At 54.9% G+C, this 25,183-nt stretch overlaps 1 protein-coding gene across 1 annotated transcript in view; it reads left to right on the top strand.

Moving 5' to 3' along the window:
* Positions 1–246: 246 nt before the first annotated feature.
* The window catches only part of Mgll (monoglyceride lipase), a 54,536-nt gene continuing 29,599 nt past the window's right edge, over positions 247–25,183 (top strand). The window contains 4 exon segments of the mRNA XM_077793431.1: positions 247–418; positions 1,669–1,813; positions 21,952–21,965; positions 21,968–22,057. Coding sequence (XP_077649557.1) covers positions 1,689–1,813; positions 21,952–21,965; positions 21,968–22,057 — 229 coding nt within the window. The 5' untranslated portion in view covers positions 247–418; positions 1,669–1,688.

The raw sequence follows: 25,183 nt of genomic DNA on the forward strand, positions 1-25,183 counted from the left end.
TGGGCACGGGCGCGGTGCGTGCCCTGTGCGCGCACCTGGGGCCTGTGTGCGCCCTGCGCGTGCCGCGCCCGGTGTCGCCTGCGGTGTGCAGGGGACAGATCGGCGCCCTCCCGCGCAGGGGCGGGGTGGCCGTGGGTGGGGGTGGCCCTGACTTGTCCCCGGGCGGGCGGCGCCCCCGCTCCTCCCCGCGGGGCCGGGCACACACACACGTGGGCCCGGGCGCCGCCTCCCCGCGTCCCCACCCACCGCGGCCGCCCCCGTCGCCGAGCGGCCCCGGGGATAAAGTGGCGGCGCAGACGCCGCGCCCTGTCGCCCTGTCGCCGCGGAGGTGGCCGCGCGCGCAGCTCGCCCGGCCCTGGTCCCGCCGCCCGCCGAGACCCGCGGCGCCCGGGAGGTGACAGCGCCGCTCGCGGCCCCGGTAACCTGCGTCCCTGTCCCCGCCCCACCCGCCAGCGCCGCCACCGGGGGGTCGGGGCGACGCCAGTCCCCGGGCGGGGGGTCCCCGGCGCGCTCCGGCGTGGCCTCCCGCGCGCTCCCGGGCGCGTGTGCACGATCGTGCGCGGGTGCACGCGCGCGCGCGCCCCCCTCGGACTCCCTGGCACCAGCCCCCACCCCCCCTGTCACCAACTTGTCCCCATCCGCCGCCGTCTCTTTGCAGCCCCTGGTGGCACCCACGCGACTCGGGGTGAAGTCCCCGGGTTTTTTTTTCCCTGCCCTCCCCCTCCCCCCTGGTGGCATTTGCAAGTGACAGCTGCGACCCCGTGCTGTGGGCGACAAGGCAGGAGGCAAAGTTTGTCCCAAGCCTCAGGGGGCGACGACTGGGTCCTGGGAACCCGCCTCCTCGGGGGTGAGGGGGACTTTGGGGGCGACCCCCCCCGGGGGACACGCAGGGCGACTTGTCACCCCCCCCCACACTCCCCCCGGGGCCACCCAGGGCCGCGCTCCTCCCCGCGCCCAGCCCCATCGGAGCGGATCGTGGAGGAAAAAGTGGTGACAGGGAACAAGTAGTTGGGGGGAGATGGCAGGCGCCTGGTCCCCGCCCCGGGGAGGGAGGGGACCCGGGAGCCTGTTGGGGGACACAGCTGCGAGCTGGCTTCCCGGCTCTGCACCCCGCCAGCCCCCAGGATCGGGATCTGGGTGGTGGTGGGGACAGCGCCAGGCGCGGGATGGAGGGACCCGGGGAGCAGCCCCGGGTGGCCTGGCTGTGATCCTGCAGGCGGTGTCCCCTGGTGGAGCGCAGGAGCCAGGGCGGAATGGAACCAGGTGGGTGATGGTGTCTGTGTGGCATCTCTGGTGGCAGCAATCAGCCAGGAGCAGGCACTCCAGAGGGGACGCAAACTGTTCCTTGGAGATTTTCTTTTTTCTTTTTTTTTTTTGGAGAGAGAGAGAGAGAGAGAGAGAAATCCTCAAAATGAGGCACTTTAAAAAAAAAAGAAATAAAGTGAGCATTTTTCTTAAGAACAAATGAGATTCTTTTTTCCCTTCTTTTGCTTTCTCCCAGTTGCAGAGAGATTTGCAAGAGATGGATGGCATGGAGAAAAATAAACAATGAAAAATAAATCTCCTTGGAACAGGGTTGGCCTCCCCTCTACCTAAGAGTCCTTTACCACCCTCCCCTCCCGACTCCCCAGATTTCTGACTTGGGAATGTGTCCCCTTTTCTTTCAAGGACCTGAAGATCCTTCCAGAATGCCCGAGGAGACCTCTCCCAGGCGGACCCCGCAGAACATCCCCTACCAGGACCTTCCCCACCTGGTCAACGCCGACGGACAGTACCTGTTCTGCAGGTACTGGAAACCCTCAGGGACACCCAGGTGAGTCTTGGCCTCCTGCTCCTCCTCCTGCATGTCGCCCCCTCCCCTCTCCTGCAGGTCTCTCTGACCCCCATTTCCCAACACCCCCTTGGAACACTGGGTCCAGTCATGTTCCCCAAGCCGAATTTTCCTGCTTTATCCTTTATTTTTATTTATTTCTTGGAATTAAGAAGCCAGAGTTCTGTTTCTGCGACAGACAACTAGGCATCCACCGTATGTCAGTTTGCAAAAAAAGAAAAAAAAAATTCCACATGACTTTATTTATTTATGTTGGTGCTGGAGTGGACTTCCTGTGGTCTGGGCAATTCGTTCAACATCAAACCCAAGAGTTAAAAACCTCCTAAATGCATAAGAAAAAACCACCATCCTGTATATATATATATATATGTCACTGATACGTGTGTCTTTTTTTTGTATTAGTTGTTGATTTGTTGATGGATCTTTATTTGTGTCTTTTTTTATTGTTGATTTGCTGATGGATCTTTATTTGTGTCTTTTTTAAAAAAATTAGTTGTTGATTTGTTGATGGATCTTTATTTGTGTCTTTTTTTAAAAATTAGTTGTTGATTTGTTGATGGATCTTTATTTGTGTCTTTTCTTTTTAAATTAGTTGTTGATTTGTTGATGGATCTTTATTTGTGTCGTTTTTTTAAAAATTGTTGATTTGTTGATGGATCTTTATTTGTGTCTTTTTTTTTATTAGTTGTTGGTTTGTTGAAGGACCTTTTTTGGAGGGGGGCGGGACTTGTCTTTTCCTGTTCAATGTGGGCTTCAGAAGGTGACATCCAGGTAGAATTGAGAAGAAAGGGTTCTGGGTGTCTCCTTTGATGCTTTGTGAGGTTACCTGGTGCATGTTGGCTGTCAAGGACCCGCCTGGGCGTTGGAAACGGGGCTGGGGACTCGGGTACCAGGAGGCCAGCACCGGTGTCTGGCTTCTCTTGGGTGAGGCAGGAAAACCCTGCCTGTTTGTGTTATCTGGGGGAACATGTGTGCGAGCCAGCTGGCCGAGTGACAAGTGTGAAGTTTCCTTTTCCCTGTCCCCGTTGACCTGCACTAACTAGAGGACTCCTGTCTCCTGGGGGTGGGGGTCATAGGATGACCGCCAGGGATCCTCCTCTTTGTGTCTCAGTAATGACGCGGCTGGACATTTCCCCCCCACCCCCCATCCCCATAGATCTTCCATAAAGGTGTATCTAGGTCGCTGTCAATTCAACACCCCGAGATGGGGACGTCTAAAGTCCCTAGGTGACTCCGGATGGAACCCAGGGACACTTTCCCCCAGAGTCGCATCTCCAGTCCTCTTTATTTATTTATTTATTTATTTATTTAAAAATTTCAGACAGCGTCTAGCTCAGTGGTAGAGGCTGGCCTTCAACTTGCCATCCTCCTGCCTCAGCCTCCCAAGATTTTTGTTGTTGTTGAGTTCTTTTTTGCTTTTGGTAACCAGGCATGGAACCCGGGGTCGTTTAAACCAACTGAGCCATATCCCCAGCCATCCCCCACCCACCCACCCACACACACCACCAGTTCTCATGTTTTATTTGAAGACAGAGTCTTTGGCTGGAATGATAGGCCTGGGCCACCGGGCCCGACTTTCCTATCAGTTACTTCTTCAAGGATTCCCTCGACAGGAGGGTGTATCTCCATGTGCATGGCATTTTGGAGGGAGAGAGGGAGAGGGGAAAGGGGGTCAGGCATTAGGATTCGAATTAGGGTTCGAATCTCAGGGCACCACCATAAATAAAGGTCCATCCACAAATCAACAACTAAAAAAAAAAAAGACACAAGTAAAGATCCATCCACAAATCAACAACTAATTTAAAAAAAAAAAGACATAAATAAAGATCCATCCACAAATCCTCCTCCCTCTGACACCACTCTGGTTTTAGCATTGAAACATTCCTGTATTAATTTCTGGCAGATTATTACCCCATGAGTTATTCAGTTAATAGACAGAAAAGAGGAGAAGGAATGGAAAGAGTTTTTTCCACGCCCAGTCTCAGACTTTGGGGGCTCTGCCGGTGGGGGACCTCGAGGGTGTCCTCGTGTGAAATTAGTCAGCTCAAAAAGGCCTGCCCTCCTCCCCCTCCACCCCAAGGGAGGGCGGTTGGTGACAGAGCCGGCCAGGCATGCCACCGTTGGTGGCCCTGGGTTTGGCTGTGGGTGGTTTTAATTCTCCCTGCGGAGGCTGTGTCGGCCGGCCAATTTCTTCTCGCTTCTGTGGCCCCTGCTCTAGTCAGAGATGGCAACCTCTTGGAAGTCCTCGGTGGATGAGGAAGAGCCGGCGGGCAAAGTGGCCCACGCCTGTCCTCCCTGATGCTAGGGAGGCTGAGGCCGGAGGATCGCAAGGTGGAGGCCAGCCTCAGCCACAGCAAGGCCCTGAGCCACTCAGCGAGACCCTGTCTCTAAATAAAATCCAAAATAGGGCTGGGGACGGGGCTCAGGGGTGGAAGAGGGCCCTGAACTCAATCCCCAGTATCTGCACCCCCCCAAAAAAAACCATGGGGGTAAGGATAGGTGGGACCTCAGCCTCTCCCTGTCCCAAGTCCTTTCCCGGATTCTTAGTGCAATGGAGGCTTTTTCTTGCCTAATAGACCCCCTCTCAGTGAGGAAGAGAGAAAAGAGGGAGAAAAGGTGATATTAACGGTCCACACCTGCACTAGGGACCCTGTTTGCTCCTCGTCCCCTTTGTCACGAGGTCCTTGGGACATCAGACGTGCCAACCCAGGGTTAAGGCCTGCCTGCCTTTGTGGGTTGGCGCTCACCCCCTCGGGTGCAAGTTGCCGCCTGGTCCTTGGGCTTTTCCCCTCAACACCTTCTGGAATGTTCCGCCCTCAAACAAGTTGCTAGGTGTCTCAGAGCCCCAGGGAGCCGGGCCCAGTGAACTGGCTCAACCTGCTTTCTGTCCCCGAGGACAGGTCTGGACCTGGAGAAAGAATGAAGTCTTTCCTGGGGTTGGTCATTGTCACCCGGCAGGGAACACAACACAGGCTTGAGGCCTGAGGCTTGGTATGAATCAGGAGGCAGAAAGTGAGTAGTGTTTACCTTCATAGCAAAGATTTTTAATTGAGTCCCAGGGATGAAACCCAGGGTCCCCCAACCCCTGAGCCCCGTCCCCAGCCCTTTTTCTATTTTATTGAGAGACAGGGTCTCGCTGAGTGGCTCAGGGCCTCACTTTGGTTGAGGCTGGCCTCCAACTTTGCGATCCTCCGGCCTCAGCCTCCGGGACTGCCTCCCGCCCTCCCTGAGAGACACACCTCAGGGCTTCAGCCAAAGGTTCACCTTTGAAGTCTCTATTTTAGTATTTTTTTGTTCCCAATTCCCCTCCACTGGCAAAGAAGGATCCAGCTCTGGGTCTTTTCCGGCTCTGGTTGTTTTTATTCGCTCCGACGTCGGCCTCCTGGCCTCCCTCCCCTGCACAGCTGGGCCAAGGCAGGGAGTGACCCGGGTGGTTTTGAGGATTTTCCTGTTGGTGACGTACGCCTGGGACACCCTGGGGGTGGGGGACGTCTTCTGGGGTCACTATAGAGCACAATGGATGGGTCACTTGCGGCAGCCACTCTGCATGCAGCGCCCTGTGGTGGTCTCCACGGGTACAAGGTCCTCCCGGTGCCCCCCAGCTCCACCCCTGGCACCTGGACTGTGTCCAGCGGGGTCCTTGGGATCCCCCGAGCCCTATGGCAAGCAGCTGGGCAGGCTACTTTGTGGTTCTTCTCCATCCCTTTCCACACGTTCATTGAGCGCATCTTTGACAGACATCTACAGGTCCAGACATCTTGGACAACAGGGGGACAAGAGGACAGCAAAGTGCACTGGGGGTTAGGGATCCAGGGACTCGTGGACAATTCCAATGTGATGTGTTCAGAACCCTGGGAGAGCAGGCTGCAGCAGCCCACGCCTTGTTATCCTTGGCTGAGGAGGCTGAGGCAGGAGGATCACCAGTTGGAGGCCAGCCTCCGCAACTGAATGAGACCCAGCCTCTAAATAAAAGCCAAACTAGGGCTGGGGCTGGGGAAGGGACGTCCATCCATCCCCCTGTCTCTCCCAGTCCCCTCCCCTCCCTTCCCTCCACTCCCCTGCGTCTCATCCAGTGAACTGCTATTCTCTGCCCCCCCCCTATTGTGAGTCAGTGTCCCCATATCAGAGAGGACACTCCGCCTTTGGTTGTTTGGGGACTGGCTTATTCCACTCAGCATGATGGACTCCAGCTCCATCCATTGACCAGCAAATGCCATCATTTCATCCTTGTTTATGGCTGAGTAATATTCCACTGTGTACACGGACCCCAGTTTCTTTACCCATCCACCTGTTGAAGGCCACGTAGGTGGGTTCCACAGCTCAGCTATTGTGAATGGAGCTGCTATAAACACGGATGTGGCTGTGTCCCTGTCCTGTGCTGATTTTAATGAATGACTTGTTTTTGGTCCCAGGGACTGAACTCTGGGGCCCTCGAACCCCTGAGCCCCATCCCCAGCCCTATTTGGCACGTTTTATTTAGAGACAGGGCCTCCCTGAGCTGCTCAGGGGGCCTTGTCAAGTTGCTGAGGCTGGTGCTGAGGCTGGCCTCCACCTGGCGATCCTCCTGCCTCAGCCTCCCGAGCTGCTGGGGGGGCCAGGCTTCATCCCGTGGAGTCAGAAATCCAGTGGCTTTGACTTGACATCCACAGCGTCATGAAATCTGCCCTGGAACCTTCACAAAACGGACCCACCGGGGCCTCTCCTAGCAATGCCATCATTGTTTCTGATGGCCAGAGGCGAAGCCAGCTGCTGGCTGATCTTTCCACCCGCTTCCTTAAGGCATGATTTCTCCAGTTGCTCCAGGAGCGTTCTGCTGACACAGATCCGCCTTTGTTCTCCATGGAGGCCAAGAGGCCAACCGAGCTGCCTCCTGAATAGGCATCTCTTAGGACGGGGGACACCCCCCCTGATCCCAGATGCCCCTCTGTCCCCCAAATGCAAAGCAAACCAAACGCTCCTTCCCGTGGTGCGAGTTTTTACAGCTGAGATCACAAGATGACCCTTGTCCCCTATTGTACGGTCATGCAAGGGGTGACTTTGTCCTCTGGGTGTGTCTTTGAGGGGCGACCTGGACAGCCACAGGCACGGCGGGGGGGGGGTCCCTCCATCCACAGCTGCCTCTAAATGTGCTGATCATACCCTTGGGGTACCGGGGATGGAACTCAGGGGCTCTCCACCGCCGAGCCGAGCCCTATTTTGTGTTTTATTGAGAGACAGGGTCTCCCCGAGTTGCTTAGACCTTGCTTTTTTTTTTTTTTTGGTTGAGGCTGGCCTCCAACTCGAGATCCTCCGGCCTTGGCCTCCCAAGCTGCTGGGATAACCTGAGACCTCGAGGCGACAATTGAACTCAGGGGCCCTCGACCACGGAGCCCCATCCCCAGCCCTATTTGGTATTTTATTGAGAGACAGGGTCTCCCTGAGTTGCTTAGGGCCTCACCAAGTGGCTGAGGCTGGCCTCCACCTTGCGATCCTCCTGCCTCAGCCTCCCGAGCTGCTGGGATGACAGGCGTGTGCCACCCTGCTCGGCCGCTTCCTTTTCTTTGACACGAGGGCAATGGCCGGACAGGTCTCGATGGAGCGTCTAAGGTAAACTCAGCCCTCTGCAAGCCAGCAGAGAAAGGGTCCGCAGACAGCTTGGATTCTCAGGCCTGTTTTGAGAATCCAGAACTCACGATTTGCACGAACTTTCTCCAAACACCGAGTGAGTGCAAGGTCTCCCTCCAGTTTGGAGGTATGGAAACGAAGCCACTCTGCCCCATGCTACGCTCCAAAAATGATGAGGATCTTTTAGAAGCCGGAGGCTAAGTTTTGTATCTTTGGGAGGACCACTTATGGTGTTGCTGAGGCTGGCCTCTAACACCTGAGCGCTAGCAGTCCTCCTGCCTCAGCCTCCCCAGTAGCTGGGACTACAGGTGTGCATCACAGAGCCTGGCTCCGGAGTCTAAAGTGCATGGCAAGCCAGGTGTGATGGCGCACGTCTGTCATCCCAGCGGCCGGGGAGGCCGAGGCAGGAGGATCGCAAGGTGGAGGCCAGCCTCAGCCATGTAGCGAGGCCCTGAGCCACTCAGGGAGACCCTGTCTCTCAATCAAATGCAAAACTAGGGGCTCAGTGGGTTGAGCGCCTCTGAGTTCAATCCCCAGGATCCAACCCTGCCCGGCCCCTGGCCCCAAGAAAAGTGTGTAGCAGAAGATGGGTTTGGGCTGCGGTATGGGCCACGTGGGCCACCGTAACCAAGTACGACAGATGAGCCCTTGAACCACAGGACAGTTTGCTGACAGGTTTGGAGCATGGAGGTGCACCTGGTTTGGATTTTAAACATTCCCCCAAAGACCTGTGTGTTGAAGGTCATTCGCTGTCATCCACCTCTTGGACCTGGTGGAACCTTCCAGAGGTGGGGCCTGCTGGTAGGAAGTGAGGTCATCAGGGGTGTGGCCCTGCCTCTTCCTGTCTCTCTCCTCACTTCCTGTCTCTCTGCTCCACTGTGTGCTCCCCACCACGACATTCTGCCCCGCCGCAGGCTCAAAGCAATGTAGCCAAGCATCTGAACCTTTTTTTTTTCCTTTAAGTTATCTTACCTCAGGTATTTTGTCACAGTCACAGAAAGCCTGCTAACAAACACCCCAGGACGTTGGCAGGGTCAGTCTCTCCAGAGGAGGCCTCGTTCTCCCGGGGCTTGCCCATGAGGACTTCTTACTGTGGCCTCAATGGTGACCGAGTTGGGGGGTCCCGGGGCGGGGGTTGGTGATCGTTTACAGCCTGGTCCAATATGGCCAGAGTTGGAGGAGAAGCATCCGGAAATCTGAGTGTTGGTAGAGCAGCGGAACCAATCTCAGGTCTGCCTACAAATAGATTTTTTTGATTCTCATGGGGAAAAAAAAGAAAAGAAAAGAAAAGAAAAGAAAGAAAGAAATCAGGTCTATGCCTCCCCACCACCATCTATGTTCCGATTTGCTTCCTGCCAAAGGATGATTTTCTGTGTGAATGTGGGTGGCGAAGTGTTTGGGCTGCGGCTGCCTGTACCAAATCTCAGGAGGGAGCCAGGATAGACATGGAGCAGCACAGGAGAGGAGGAGGAGGAGGAGGAGGAGAGGAGAGGTATTCTAGGCATCCGCCACAGCCTCAACCAGAGACCTGGAAGTCAGAAGCCATGCTACACGGGGGTGCGGAGCTCCCGTCCCCAGTCTTCTAGAACTATCTCCAGAGACCCCGAGAGACCACCCCCCACTTCTCTCTCCTCTTCAATGATTTATTGAGGAAAAACTCTTCTTTTTTGAAAATCCAGATATCTTTCCCCTTTAAGATGCTGGAAAAAAAAATCTGATTATTCAAATCGGGAATGAAAGAAGGAACCTTTTTTTTTGTTTTTTGTTTTTCCAGAAATAGAAAGAATTTTAAAGGAATGCTCTGAACGGGCAGATGCCAATAAATCAGGTGGCTTAGACGAAATGAACAGATTTCTGCAAAAAAAAAAAAAAAAAAAATTGCAAACTACCGAAACCAACTCAAAAGAGAAATAGAGAATCTGAATACATTTATAACCAGTCGGGATTGAAATAAGGCAAAAAAAGAGAAAAGAAAAAAAAAAGACCAACTACCTACAAAGAGGAGTCCAGGTCTTTATCGTTGAACTCCACCCAACGTGGGGAGGAGAATCCATATCGATTCTTCACAAAAATCTTCCAAAAAAAAAAAAAAGAAAAAGAAAACTATGGATCCATGTCTCTTAGGAAGAGAGAGGCAAAACTCTTCAATAATAGACCGACAAACCGAATCCAAATAATGGTAGAAAAATACCATACAATGCCACCAGAATGCGATCCGTGCCAAGAAGGCAAGGATGGTTGAATCCCGGAAAAAAATCAGTCAGCACGGGCGATGCGAGACGCAAAAAAAAAAAAAAAAAAAACCACACACGATCATCTCATCTGGTATGGAAAGAGAATTGGACAAAATGGACTACCATCCATCTCTCCACCCATTTATGCATCTGTCCATCTATCGGTCATTTATCCATCCATCTCATTTTTCATCCATCCATCTATCCATCTGTCGGTCCATCCATCCATCCATCCATCTATATCCATCTGTCCGTCCATCTATCCATCTGTCCATCCATCCAAGGACCCCCCAAATAGAAAGATGCTGGATATCCTACAGAATCTGCAAAGGAAGAGATAAATAAGTAGCTGTAATAAGCATCCATCTCCCTCCACCCTCCATCCACCATCCATCCATCTATCATTTAATCCACCCCCAAAACCCCCAAGTGGATGGGACCTGGATTTACTGTGGCACCTCTAAGGAAGAGACAAGTACTTAACTCTAGGCTCGGTGGCGCACACCTGTCATCCCAGCGGCTCAGGAGGCCAAGGCAGGAGGATCGCAAGGTGGAGGCCAGCCTCTGCCACTCAGCGAGGCCCTGAGCCACTCAGCGAGACCCTGTCTCTCAATAAAGTAGAAAAAGGGGCTGGGGACGGGGCTCAGGGGTTCAGCACCCCTGGGTCCCATCCCTGGTACCTCTCCTCCTGCCCCATGCCATGATTCTGTCCCCGACACCCGAATCTGCCTTGTGAAATGGTCTCAGCTGTGCCCATAGCCCAGGGGCTGCTCCTGGGTGTGCAGGAGACTGGGGACCGTTTTTCCCCTTCCCACGAACACGCTTCTTGCTTCTCCTTTTGATTCCCAATCAATTCCCCATCGTCTATTGCTGGATCCACTTGGCATTTCACCACCCAGATCTGGGAGCCATCTGCAGTCTGGGAAGTTCATGTTGTTCTCCTTTCAGGAAAAAAAAAAAGAGAGAGAGAGAGAGAGAGAAAAGCTGATGTTACATAAGATGCAGCCCCAGCACATTCTTATACGAAGGTCTGGGAGCCGCCGCTCCTCCCACCAAAGGCACTCCCTGACTTCAGTGCCCTACCTCCTGCTTCCTGTTTGGTCCTCCATGACTCTGCAGAGATCCCGTTTCGACATCCTGCCCTGCAGAGTCTTTTTGCAGACCTGTCCACGTGGGCTTGTCCCCTGGGTTCTGCGAGGGGCCCACACCTGTCCTCCCAGCGGCTCTGGAGGCTGAGGCAGGAGGATCGCCAGGTGGAGGCCAGCCTCAGCCCTAAGCTACTCAGCGAGACCCTGTCTCTAAATAAAATAGAAAAAAAAGGGCTGGGGACGGGGCTTAGTCCACAGATGGCCGACTCCATAGGTCTGAGGTGAGGGCCCAGCAGCTCAGGGTGGGGTCAGGAAGCCCAGAGGGAGCGTCCTCCCACCGGCCTCCACCCCCAGCTGCGGGGGATTGGGATCCCAGATCATTTCCCCTTGGTTGTCTGTGCGGCTTGAATCCTCTCCCTTTCCCTCTTCACGTTCCAATCTATTTTAAGAGGAAACTTGATCCTAACACACCAGACTGGAGAAACAGTACCCTGCGAGGTGCCACAAATAGAAAGTGACCGCGAGAAGAGAAAACAAAGCCCTTGGGTGACGGATTCCAGCTCCACTTTGGGACTTGCCAAGAAAACCCTGAGCCCTGGCCTCTCTCTCTCTGTGTCCTGAAAATGGACATGGGCCAGCGGGTGAGAGGCAGGGAAGGGAGATCAACGCTGAACCGAGCTGGGGAGGCCGAGGCAGGAGGATCGCAAGGTGGAGGCCAGCCTCAGCCCTGAGCCACTCAGCGAGACCCCGTCTCTAAATAAAATACAAAATAGGGCTGGGGACGGGGCTCAGGGGTGAAGTACCCCCCTGGGTGCCCTTCCTGGGACCAAACATAAAAAAAAAAGAAAAGAAAAGAAAGAAGAGCTCAGAACTCTTTCACCAAAGCCAGGTCAGTCCTTCCAACATCTGGCCTCGGGCTGTCCTGTTGCCGAAGCTCTGCATTAATGGACCAGCCTAAAAGTCACACGGTGCGCTGTCCGAGGACCATGAGTGATTTCCCACAAGGCCAGTTCCAGACGTCGATCTGGCCGCAGCCCCCCAGGGAGCCCTCTGGCAAAAGAACCTGTTTTGGAGGCAGCAAGCGGAGGCCCTGGCCAGCCTCCCAGAGGCTCCCCCTGGAGAAATGACGCCTGCTCACCTCCTGGCCTCTTCCCTCCCCGAACAACAACAAATCCCTCCTGGGGACTCCATCTGGCCTTGGAAGCAGACTCTCTCTCTCTCTGGTTTCTATAGAAATTCCTAACCTAGTTATGGAGACCGATTCTCCGTCCCCCTCCCCCTGGGAGTGACAGGTCTCCTGCACCCTCCAGGAGGTCACAGGGGGAGGGGAGCCATTTCCATGGGTGTGACCTGTCCCCGACAGACACGTTTGTTGGTCACCCATCCCGTGGCGGTGTCTCGTCCCCTCTCCACGGTGAGTTCAATTTTTCTGAATTTTTAAAAGCCAAATGAAGAGGGTTTCTCTACCCTGTGAATCTCCTCCAACATTTCTCATGTCCTGGTGATGAAAACATCCAAAACTGTCAAACATACAGTGCACGTCGGGCACGGTGGGCCACGCCGGTCATCCCAGTGGCTGGGGAGGCCGAGGCAGGAGGATCGAAAGGTGGAGGCCAGCCTCAGCCACTGAGAGAGGCCCTGAGCCGCTCAGGGAGACCCCGTCTCTAAATGAAATACAAAAAGGGGCTGGGGACGGGGCTCAGGGGTCCCGTGTCTCTGAACTCCAGGCAGTCAGGGTTTAGGAAAACTTGTGCATCTGGACTCACCCCTGAAACAACGTGTCCCCTGTTTAATGAGTAACTACTTAGTCTGTTTTCTGTTGCTAACCACAGTCCCCCAGGTGGCCTACGTCCCGGAGACAAGAGGTTTATTTTGGCTTGCGGCCCTGGTCCAGGGCCAAGGGCCTCCTCTGGTGCAAGCCTTCTTACTACCGGGCCTGCGTTAGAACGGACGGACGGACGGACGTGAGGATTGTTAAGATCCGTTGTGGCCGGAAGACACACAGCTAAACACAGAGGGGACCGACCTAAGAGCCATTTCCTGTGGTTCAGGAATGACTCACCCGTGGGCCCTGTGCCTGGGGCTCCCCCCCCACCCCGCCCCGACCCCCAATCCCCGGGCAGAAAAGCATTTTAATAAGAGCCATCGCCATAGCTAGCTTTGCTGTGTGCATCCCGTGTCATTTAGTGAGGAAACACAGACGTTCAGAGAAATCCAGACACTCAAACAAAGTCCCAGAGTTGGGGACTAACAGGCCGGCTGCAGTGGCGCACGCCTGTCATCCCAGCCGCTCGGGAGGCCGAGGCAGGAGGATCGCAAGGTGGAGGCCAGCCTCAGCCACTGAGCGAGGCCCTGAGCCACTCAGCGAGACCCTGTCTCTAAATAAAATGCAAAACGGGCTGGGAAACGTGGCTTGGGGTCAGCACCCCTGGGTTCCATCCCTGGTACCAATAAATAAATTATTGGTAAATAATTCACTAAGTATAGGTTAAATAAATTAATTATCGGTTAATTTTTTATTTTTATTTTTTGGTAAAAAAGAGGTTCTGCTGTGCCCAGGTCTCCCAGGGGGACAGTTAAGGTGGAATACAGGGGAAAGAGGAATCAGCCAAGGGAAGCTTGGCCGAGAGCCAGCAAGGAATGTTCTAGAAGCTGCGTGTGGAGTGCCGTCCTTGGACAAAGGCAGGCGGGGTCCCGAGAGGAAGGACTCCGGGCTGCTCTGCCCTTCCTGCCTGTGGGCCCTCCCCCGGGACCCCGCCTTGGCCCTGACCCTGGTGGGGGGCACGGAGCTGAGCGCCCAGAGAGAGATGTCAGCCGCCCTGATCAACCAGCCGCGAAATGCACCAAATGCACCGAGCTGCCTGGTCCCCCTCTTGCACATTTATATGGAAATGCATCTTTGCAAGTGGCTTGTCATTTTCCAGTCGAATAACCTCAGGGCAGGGCTCCCCCGCTTTGCAATCTGATGATCTCTTCCTGAGGTTCAGGGCTCCCAGGAGTGGACCATTCCAGACACCCCAGGGGACGCTCACCCCAGGGAGCCAGCATCTGCCTCCATTAGTGCTCAGCAGAGACGTCTGATGACATGCTTCATGTCCCCGTGCGTCCCTGGAATCAGAGGGAACGCGTCTCCCCCCCTAACTAGAGGCTTGGAGCCACCACCACCCCCTATAAAAGTGCACAGGGTGGGCCCACGCCGGTCATCCCAGCGGCTCGGGAGGCTGAGGCAGGAGGATCGCAAGGTGGAGGCCGGCCTCGGCCACTTAGACCTCCAACCCAGGGCCTCACACCAGGTCAGCCAGCGCTCCACCCCTGAGCCCCAACTCCAGCCCTGATTTTCTTTTTTCTTTTTTCTTCTTTTCTCTCAATGGAGAACATTGTATTTCTCCATTTTCCTGCCCTGACCCCCCCACCGCCATTCCCCAGTTTGGAGCGTACATAAATGATGCGTGTGTGAGGGGGTGTGCGCGTTGACTTACTATTACACATTTTGGAGGTTTGGCGGTGTGATTTCTTCACTTCACAAATGCAACAGACACATGACTCATCCTCCGCAGGATCCTGAGTAGCTATTTAGGGTGATTCTGAACCTTCTTCTTCTTCTTCATCCGGCCTGAAAGATTTTTGGGGGGCAGGAACCCTCACGATGGTCACCCGCCTCCCATTCTAATACTGGACCTAGCTTAGCGGTCTCCTGAATGAATGAGAAAGGGGTGAGCATTGGCCAGGAATCAGGACACCCTTGATGATCTGGGTAGACGTCCTTTTTGTCGTTCTAAGTGGATCGTCTCAGATATTTGTTACAGTCACGGAAAATGGACACCACAGCGCGGCCCCAAGGTGGCCATTCTGCCTTGGGATCCCAGATCTTAAGACATTTAGAAATCTTCCGATAAATTCTCTAAAGTAAGAACGGTGTACCTAGGAAGAGTGTGTACAAGTTGAGCTCTGAAATGCGTTCCGAGTGTATCAGCTTGTTTTCCGTTGCTATCACAGAATACCCTGAGACGGAGCCATTTATAAAGTAAAAAGGTTCGCGTGGGCTCACAGTTCTGGAGGCCCGACCGCATGCTGCTGGCATCATTTATTCTCGGGCTCCTGATGTGGAAAAGGAAGGGCAAATCGGACACACGGAGGAGAAAATCATAGCCGGGCATAGTAGTGCAGGCCTGTCCTCCCCAGCCGCTTAGGAGGCTGGAGGCAGGAGGATCGCAAGTCGGAGGCCAGCCTCAGCCATTCGTGAGGCCCTCGGCAACTCAGCGAGACCCTGTCTCTGAATAAAATACAAAAAGGGCTGGGGACGGGGCTCGGTGGGGGGGTGGGGTTCAGCACCCCTGGGTTCCATCCCCCTAAATCACAAAAATAAATACGTAAAATGGTCTATAACACACACAACTTGGTTTTTCCTGTTTTAAGGCCTGTGGTTTATGAGGAGTGAGGCCAATTTCTTTTTTTCTTTTTTAACTTCTGGTTTGGGGAACCCTGCCCAGTTCTCCCTGCATTTACCTGGATGCACCCACAGCATGCACACCCCTCGAAGATTCCAGTAGGGAAGGCTTGGTCCCGGGGGGCCGCAGTGTTCAGCGTTGTGGCTTTTAGGAAATGATTGGCTCTCGAGGGCTCTGACCTCATCTGTGGATTAATCCACTCGATGGATTAATTCTTTGGATGGAAATTGTACAGAGCTGGAGTCTGGTTGCAGGAAGTAGTACGGGGTGCACCCTGGAGAAGTAGTTCTTGTGTTTCCTCCCTCCCTCCCCCTCTCTGCATCTCTCTCTCTCTCTCTCTCTCTCTCTCTCTCTCTCTCTCTCTCTCTGTCTCACTCTCTCTCTCCTCCCCAGCTGCCATATGAGCTGGGTAGCTTTCTCTCTTCCGCCATGATGTTCTGCCTCCCCTCAGCCTCAAAACCATGGAGCTGGTCGACCGCAGACTGAACTCCCTCAAACCATAAGCCCCCCCCCAACATCGACCTTTTGTCTTTTTAAGTTGTTTATGTCAGGCATTTTGTCACAGAGACCAAAAGTTGACTAATGCGCCAGAAAACCAGGAGGCCACCTGTCACGTGAGGAACAGGGTTGTCGGATCCCATCTCTCTGGAGCCTCTCCAACTCCTTGAGTTATGAAACTCTGACACTCACCTCAGAGGGAAAGGAAGTGATGGAGGAGGAATTGAGCATGTGTCAGGCATGTAGGTTGTTCCCAGGGGTCATATCACTGAGGAGTCCATTACAGCATAACATATGTAAAGTGCGTTGCTCAGCAAATAAGACGTGTCCTTGTTCTGCATGCAGCAGTCGCTAAGAGATACAAATTTAAACATAGAAACAGCCAACTCCAGCCACATCCCATACTTGGACTGTGGAACTTGAAGTATGGCATGGAGTTTACCCCTGAGGCTGCAAATTCTTCTCAGAGCCGTACAGTTGTTATTCCAGCGACTCTGGAGGCTGAGGCAGGAGGATCGCAAATGGGAGGCCAGCCTCAGCCATTGAGCGAGGCCCTGAGCCACTCAGCGAGACCCTGTCTCTAAATAAAATAGAAAAAGGGGCTGGGGACGGGGCTCAGGGGTGAAGCGCCCCTGGGTTCCATCCCTGGTACCCAAAGGGCCCCCTGAGCCTCTGCAGGAGGCCAGGCACAGTCCCTCTGCTGCACCCAGGCTAAGCCCTCCCGACTGGGCTCACTTTTTGCTGGTCTCCTCGCTGTGTGACCTTAGGCAATCTGCTTGGCCTCTCTGGACCTCATCTGTAAAATGGGGAAAGTGAACCGTCCCCACCTCACGGAGTTTCTGTTGACAGCAAGTGTCACCTGTCCACCTTTGCCTATCATTTATTTATGGAGGGGTACCAGGGATGGAACTCAGGGGCCCTCGACCCCTGAGCCCCATCCCCAGCCCTTGTTTTCTATTTTATTTAGAGACAGGGTCTCACGGAGTCGCTTTAGCACCTCACTAAATGGCAGAGGCTGGCCTCCACCTTGTGATCCTCCGGCCTCGGCCTCCCAAGCTGCTGGGATTTGGCAGGAAGGGATCCATGTGGAGGATGAAACCAGGGATTCGGCTGAGTGGCCGGGATGATTGGGAAACAAGCAAGAACCGAGAACATACCCTGGCCCCGGGAGACTGCGGGAGGACGCTGTCCCCCCTCCTTCCTCTGGTGACATGCATGAGGGCCCCCTCTCAAAGCTGCCTGAGAGTAGGAACAGACATTCTGTCTCTCTCGGGCCAGACATCATTTCAAAAAAAAAAAAAAAAAAAAAGCAAGCTCTTCTCGTTTTCCAGATCTTTCCTAACAAAAACAAAGCAGATTTCTTCTTGGGTTTTGCACTCTGCGCTCAGACGGGCTAAAAAAGTGTCATGATCCCCAGCTCTATGAGAGGAACAGACTCCTCGGTGGAGCCAAGTCCAAAGTTCTGTAGGGAGCACTTCATCTCCTGGAGGCCGAGGCCGGAGGACCGCCACGTAGAGGCCAGCCTCAGCCACTTAGTAAGACCCTAAGCCATTATGAGAGGCCCGGTCTCCAAGTAAAATAGAAAAAAAACAAGGGCTGGGATGGGGCTCCCGTGGTTAAGCACCCCTGGGTTTGATCCCCAGTGCCACAAAAAAAAAAAAAAAAAAAAAGACAGTTGATTTTTTTTTTTTTTTTTTTTTTTGGGATGAGGGAAGAAGAGCCTGATGGTCAGGGTGGAGCATGGATGAAGCAGCCCTGGTTTATCCACTCTGAAAAGTTCTGCAGCTTATTCATCTCAGGGCTCCAAATGTGCTTTATCGGCAGCGGCTCCACCTCCCAGGGCTGGGAGCCAAGCAGGCCATCTGCTTCTGGGGCTGGGCCTCCCTCCCTCCTGTGAGGCTGGGCCTCGCCCCTCCCCCCTCCCCCTCCCCCCTTGGGTGCAGAAGTTCCAAGAAAAAAAAAATCTCAGCCTCTTCTGCAACCTGATTTTTTTTTTTGCTGCTGTGGGCATCGAGGTTTCTTGCTGCTGTTGGCTGAGGTCACCTCACCCCTAAGAGAGATCAGGGACCATTTTTTCCCCCAGGCACCTGCTCAGCCCCCCCCCCCCTCATGTCCGTCCATTGTCTCCTGGTTTGCATTCTGCCACAGAATCCTGGAGAGTCCCCCACCCCCCAAGATGAAGTCACCCCAGGTCACCAGCTTCTGCATTCCAGCCTCTGGGACAGAGAAACAAACCCTGTGCTGGGGGGAAGGGGGACAAGCTCGGCGAGGTGGCAAGGGACTTGCCCCCGGGGCGGGTCACGTGCGGTTTGGGCAGACGATCAGAACAGGTCGCTCTGGTTTCGCTCCTGGGGACCCGCACATCTGGGTTTCTTAGTGCACAGTCACGATGGCTCATCTGCAAAAAAGAAGATGTCCCCTGTTAGGGGACATTTCCAAGCGGTGACCAACAGCCAGGGGTGAATGTGGGCATTCCACCAGAAAGCCCAGAGCTGGAGGGGGCTGTCCCTTGTCAATGACCAGGAGCCCTGGGGCTGGAGGCAGCCGGAGGGAGAGCCGGGTGATGGAGGCTCCACCCACAGCAGGTGTTGGGGGGGAGGGGAGCAAGTGGCGACCTCCCGGGGACAGGAGAAGCTGCTGGAAATACCAGAAAGCAGCTGGACTCTGCAAACAGGCTGGCTTCTGGAAGCTTCCAGCCTCTGAGCCTGCCTTTCAAGCCTGGGGGGACCCTCAATGGACACTCATCCCTGGGCCTGGTGGAGGGCTCCTCTGCTCAGTTCTCCTTCAGCCTTGGGGACACAGCAGTAAACAGGACAGGCAAGATCTCTGCCCCTGAGGGGAAACAGGGAGAAGCCCAAACAATCCATCAAAAACTTGTGACTGCAGAAATAACTTAAGTGGTCAGGAAAGCCCTGGCTGAGATGGGCATGATGGCGCACGCCTGTTCATCCCTGCAGCTGGGGAGGCTGAGGCAGGAGGATCGCAAGGTGGAGGCCAGCCTCAGCCACTGAGCCAGGCCCTGAGCCACTCAGCGAGACCCTGTCTCTAAATAAAATGGGAAAAGGGCTGGGGACGCGGCTCCGTGGTGAAGCACCCCTGGGTTCCATCCCTGGCACCAAAAAAAAAAAAAAAAATCCTGGCCAAGACACCCGCAGGGGGAGGGACGAGCTGGAATGCCAAGATGGGGGTGCAGATGGGGGTGCGGGCAGAGGGTGGCAAAGCCTCAGCGGGTGCAGAGAGGCTCGCCAGCAGCAAGCTCCAGCCGGCTCCAACCTGCTCACGGTGGCAGATCCTGCACACCTCTTCTTGGTGACATCTCATTAATAGCTCCAAACCAGAGCCCTGGTGGGGGCACTGACACAGCGGTCTGGCAAACACACGGGGACCCCCGCCACCCCCAGTTGTTAAGCATTTAGCAGCACATCCCTGGTTGGCATATCTAGGCGCCGGAGAGGAGGCTGGGGAGCTCGTGAGCAGGGACGAGGGGGAAGGGAGGGAGGCGATGGAGGATTTCCAGGCGGCCAGGTTTGGTGCAGCTCCTCTGGGAAGTCCCAGGAGGCTTCAGAGCAGAAGGGTAACGTGATTTGATTCCACTTTGCCAGACAGAATCTGCAAAGCAGACTCCGGTCCAGGGAAACAAGGACATGGTGGTGGGAGGGGAGATGGATGGATCAGAACCCGGAGTGCAGGCAAGATCTGAATCCAGGGGGCTAAGGAAAAACCACCAGGCGCAGCAGAGGATTTAAGACAAGAAGGAGCAGAGGGGCTGGCCTGGGTCTGAGCATGCGCACTGAGGGCTAGAGGCGGGGCTGGGTAGCAGGGCGTGGCAGTGGGAGGCGGGGCTGTAATAGCAGGGTGGGGCAGTGGGAGGCGGGGCTAGAGTAGCAGGGGTGGCAGAGGCGGGGCTATAATAGCAAGGAGTGGCAGTGGGAGGTGGGGCTGGAATAGGGCGTGGCAGCGGGAGGCGGGGCTAGAATAGCAGGGCATGGCAGTGGGAGGCGGGGCTAGAGTAGCAGGGCGTGGCAGTGGGAGGCGGGGCTATAATAGCAGGGCGTGGCAGTGGGAGGCGGGGCTGTAAGCAGGGTGGGGCAGTGGGAGGCGGGGCTGAGGTAGTAGGGCGTGGCAGAGGCAGGGCTGGAGTAGTAGGGCGTGGCAGAGGCGGGGCTAGAGTAGTAGGGTGTGGCAGTGGGAGGCGGGGCTAGAGTAGCAGGGCGTGGCAGCGGGAGGCGGGGCTGGAATAACAGGGCGTGGCAGCAGGAGGCGGGGCTGGAGTAGCTGGGCGTGGCAGCAGGAGGCGGGGCTGGAATAACAGGGCGTGGCAGCAGGAGGCGGGGCTGGAGTAGCTGGGCGTGGCAGCAGGAGGCGGAGCCTGCAGGTGCTGCCGCAGAGCCCGCTTGTGCCGAGACAAGGCAAAGCCATATTTGGGGCAACCAGCAGTGGGGCAGCCAGGTCTGTCAGCGAGCTCCCCAAAGCTCCACGCCTCTATAGGTAGAGCCCATGGTCCCCCCTGCATGTCCCCCAGGGAGCTCAGTGGCTCCAGAGTGGCTGTCAAGTTCTCCTGGGGCTGCCTTCTGGCTGCCATTGCGTTCCAGGGAGTAGAAAGGGTGGCTGCAGAGAAAGACCCCCAAGGGTTTCCCCACCTGCTTGAGTGCGGAGTGGATTCTGTGGGCAGGCAGTGTCAGGCTTGGTGACGTGTCTGGTGCCATTTCTTGGGGCCCTAAATGCAACCCCGAAGCTCCCTCCTGCCCCATGGCCCCTGACTGCGGTGAGCAGCAAATTTATGACAAGATCTGGCCTCATCCTTTGACCGTTCTGCAGTTAAACTGTAGCATGAGTTAATCCAGCAGCTGCTGCGTTCCCAAAAGGATGTTGGAGTGCTTGAACCATCCCTTCCTGAAGCTCAGCCCCTTAAATATGGAAATAGTGACTGGTTAGAGGTTCCAGCCCTGTGGAGGGCTGGCCCCAGAAACATCCAGAGGGGCAGGTGTGATCTGCCCACCCTGATGTCCGATCAAGCATGGATGGTGGGACAATCCATGGAATAGTGGAGAGGGTATGAAGCATTTATTGAGAGCAAAATCGAGAGAAGTAGCCGGGCGCAGTGACGCACACCTGTCCTCCCAGCGACTCAGGAGGCTGAGACAGGAGGATCTCCAGTTGGAGGCCAGCCAGCCTCAGCAACTTTCGGGAAAGAAAGAACAGGGGGGAGACAGATGCTAAAAGTGATTTAGAAACAAGATAAAATACCAGTTCATACAACTTGGCCAAAAGGTATGGTAGAAAGGACACAGGATTCTGAGCCAGTTGGTTATGCAACTCCACACACCCAGCACCTGGCTCCTGCTAGGCACTTCCAGGCTCCTCCCTTCACAGAACTGAAGATGAGGAGGCCTCTCTGAGACGAGGTCTGGGTTCTGAGCCCACCCTAGACCTGAAAGCATATCCAGGTGGGGAGATATTCTGAGATACGTTTTTTTAACCAATGTGCTGTGTGACCCGGGTGGGTGGACTTGACGTCTCTGAATTTTGCTCTCCTCTGTAAAGAAGAGAAAGCATTCAGCGACGGCGACGGGGAGGATTCAAAACCTGCTAGGTGGCATTAACAAAGGAACTGACAGGTAGTCAGAGGCTCTCTGAAATAGCAGCTGTGATTATCCATCTCCGGCTCCCCGCCCCCAACGTCACCCCTGACAGCTGGCAGCCAGCATCTTGGATTCTCTCTGCCTAAAGGGAACTCGAGGTCCCCAAGGATTTTCTGCTAAGAATCCGAATCTTGAAAATTGGAGATTTAAGAACGAAAATTGCCCCCCCCAGGGGAGGGGGGGAACCAGCCCCATGGGAGCCTGCCACGTGCCCGCCCTCTACCTGGCACGGAGCTATGAATCAGCACAAGTGACATCCACATGAACCACATCCCCAGCACCCCCCCACCCCCATTTTAATAGATTTTATTTAGAGACAGGGTCTCACTGAGTCGCATAGGGCCTCCCTAAGTTGCCGAGGCTGGCCTCCCTCTTGCGATCCTCCTGCCTCAGCCTCCCCACTGGGATGACAGGTGGGCACCAACATCCTGGGCTCAAAGTCCAGCTTTTTCCCCCCCATGTGCCAGGCCCAGCGCTCTGCCACAGAGCCCCCAGCCCCCCAGCCCCCCAGGGTTTGGTCCTGATTCGTTGTGACTCTAGGAGCCACGGGGGTGGGGGTGGGGGTCTCTCGGACTTTGCTAACAGAGTTCCTTCTTCCCTCCTTAGGGCCCTTGTGTTTGTGTCCATGGCGCCGGGGAACACTGTGGCCGCTATGACGAGCTAGCTCAGATGCTGATGGGGCTGGACATACTGGTGTTTGCGCATGACCACGGTGAGTGATCGGGTGGGGCAGGGGAGGCTGGCCGGGCCTCGTCAGTCCCACCGCCGTCCGTCCGTGTTCTTTCTGCATGATGTGACCGTTTCCAAGTTGAGGATGCGTCGTCGTGTGAGCCCAGAAATAGGTGTGACCAGCACCCCGAGAACTTGCCCCAAGAAAGACATTAAACAAGTGATCCCAGGAACTCCGGAGGCTGAGGCAGGAGGATCGCAAAGTAGAGGCCAGCCTCAGCCACTGAGCAGACACCCTGTCTCTAAATAAAACATAAAAAGGGCTGGGGACGGGGCTCCGGGGGTGAAGCGCCCCTGGGTTCAATGAACACGATTTGTAACACTGATGTCTGTAAATCGGAGGCTGAGTCTAATGGCAGGACCTCGTGGCTCAAGTGTATCGTCTTAAAGCACCAGGTTTGTGGGGGGTCAGGCGGTTTCTCAGTATGCTCAGGGAACTGGGGTGCACGCAGCGGCGCTTGATAAGCCCCATCCCCAGCCCTTGTTTATATTTTATTTAGAGACAGGGCCTCGCTGAGTGGCGCAGGCTGGCCTCCACCTGGCGATCCTCCTGCCTCAGCCTCCGGAGCCTCTAGATGACAGGCATCTATCACCGTGCTCCCTGGGACTCTCTTATATGGAGAAGGCCACCGGGGTCCTCTGGGGGGGCCGTGTCTGAAGAGGGGATCCCAGCAGGACCTGGTGGGGGAGAGAGGCGGGGAGGCCCAAGTGGAGGAGGGCGGTCCACCTCTGCAGGGGTGTGAAGGCCAACAGTTTTGGGGTTCCTGTGAGGCTCTAAATATAGCCCAGGGGAAACCGGGGTGATGTGCCCACGTCCGCGGGGCCTTCCAGCTGCTCACGGTGACTCACTGGAAACCCCTGGTCTGCCATGCATGCAGACGGGCCGGGGTGACGGGAGAGACGGGAGGGAGGGCCTGCGGGTCCTACCCAGGGCAGAGCCTCAGAGGCTGAATCCCAGACTCGGCCATGAAAGCCCCGCCCAGCAGCCGTTTTGGCCCAAAATATCCCCTTCCCGGAAGAATCCGCCTGTCTGCCCCACATGGCAGGTTTTAAAATAGATTTGCTGCTGGGGGTGTAGCTCAGTGGCAGGGCACCTGCTCAGCATGGGCTCCATCCCCAGCACCACGGAGAATCAAAGGAAACCAAAAAAGAAACTCATAAACATACACTAGCTGCCGGGTGCAGGAGCTCACGCCTGTCATTCCAGCGGCTTGGGAGGCTGAGGCAGGAGGATCGCAAGGTGGAGGCTGACCTCAGCCATTTAGCAAGACCCTAAGCAGCTCAGGGAGACCCTGTCTCTAAATAGAATAGAAAAAGGGCTGGGGACGGGGCTCAGGGGTGGAGCGTCCCTGGGTTCAGTTTCAGGTACCAAGAATTAAATAAAATAAATAAATTAAAAGTTCACTTGCGGAGGCCACAGAGCGTTCCCTTTATTTACCAAGTATAAAGGCGCCCTCCTCCACCGTCAGTGAGCTGACTGTGTGCAGATATCTGAGGGGAAGTGCTAAAGAGAGGTGTGTGTGTGTCTCTGTGTGTGTGTGTGAGCGTGTGTGAGATGTGTGCAAATCTGAGAGTGTGTGTGAGTAATGTGAGTGTGTGTGAGTGTAATGTGTGAGTGTGCACATGTATGAGTCTGAGTGTGTGTGTGTGTGAATGTGAGTAATGTGGTGTGTGAGTGTGCCTGTGTATGAGTGTGTGAGTGCATGTGAGTGCGTCTGAGAGTGTGAGTGCGTGAGTGCGTGTGAGTGTAGTGAGTGTGTGTATGAGTGTGAATGTGTGTGTGCATGCATGAGTGTGAGTGTGTGCATGAATGTGACTGCGTGTAAGTGCATGTGAGTATGAATGTGTGTGTGAATGTGTGCATGCATGATTGTGTGTGTGAGAACGAGTGAGTGTGTACATGAGTGTGAGTGTGTGTAAGTGTGTGAGTATGAGTGTGTGTGCATGTATGAATGTGAGCGTGTGTGAGAGTGAGTGTATGTGTGAGAGTGTGTGGGTGTGTGTGCATGAGTGTGTGAGTGTGTAAGTGTGCATGAGTGCATGTGTGAGAGTGCATGTGTGAATGTGTGCATGACTGTGTGAGTGTGAGTGTGTATGAGTATGCGTGTGTGGGTGTGTGTGCGTGAGTGTGTGGTGTGAGTGTGTGCACGAGTGTGTGAATGCGTGAGTATGAGTGCATGTGAGTGTGAGTGTGTGAATGTGTGTGATTGTGTGCATGAGTTGTGAGTGTGAGTGCGTGTGAGTTTGTGCATGAGTGTGTGAGTGCATGTGAGTGTGAGTGTGTGAATGTGTGTGATTGTGTGTATGAGTGTGTGAGTGTGAGTGCATGTGAGTGTGTGAGTGTGTGTGTGATTGTGTGCATGAGTGTGTGAGTATGTGCATGACTGTGTGTGAGTGTGTATGTGTATGTGTGTGTGGGGGGTGTGCATGAATGTGTGGTGTGTGTGAGTGTGTGTGCATGAGAGTGTGAGTGCATGTGAGTGTGAGCATGTGAATGTGTGTGTGAGTGTGTGCATGAGTGTGTGAGTGAGTGTGAGCGTGTGAGTGTGATTGTGTGAGTGTGTGCATGAGTGTGTGAGTGTGTGAGTGTGAGTGTGCGTGGTCTGTTCTTTCTCTGTAACTCAGGGGCAGGGAGGTGGCAGGGCCAGGTCTGTCCGGGGGCGCCCCGAGGTGCCATGTCCCCGAGGCCCGGGTCCCACGCGGAGGGAGAAAGAATATTTACAAGGTTCGGGGACGGGAGCGACGCTGCGCTGCAGGGGGACAGATTTGAGTCCAGGTCCCTGGAGGGATGCGGTTCCAAAATAGACGGCCACCCGTTTTACCAGGAATGTGTTTTTGTGGGAAATGTTTGAAAAAATGTGTTGACAATTCTTTTTTATTTTTTTTTTTGGCTTCATCACTATGGGAGAGACACAGAGTGAGTGGCCCTCCAAGGGTTCCACTCACCGGGCCACCTCTGGGCTTGGGTGGCCGTGAGCTTGAGACAGGTCTAGTGGAATGGAATGCGCCGTGGGTCCCATGCCCTGCCGTGTGCTGTCCCCTTCCCCTTTACCCTCCTCCTCTTCTTCCCCACCAATTTTTTTTAATTATTTTATTTTATAGCAGAGTG

Source organism: Urocitellus parryii, chromosome 16 (genome assembly GCF_045843805.1).
Source record: "Urocitellus parryii isolate mUroPar1 chromosome 16, mUroPar1.hap1, whole genome shotgun sequence".
Classification (NCBI taxonomy): Eukaryota; Metazoa; Chordata; class Mammalia; order Rodentia; family Sciuridae; genus Urocitellus; species Urocitellus parryii.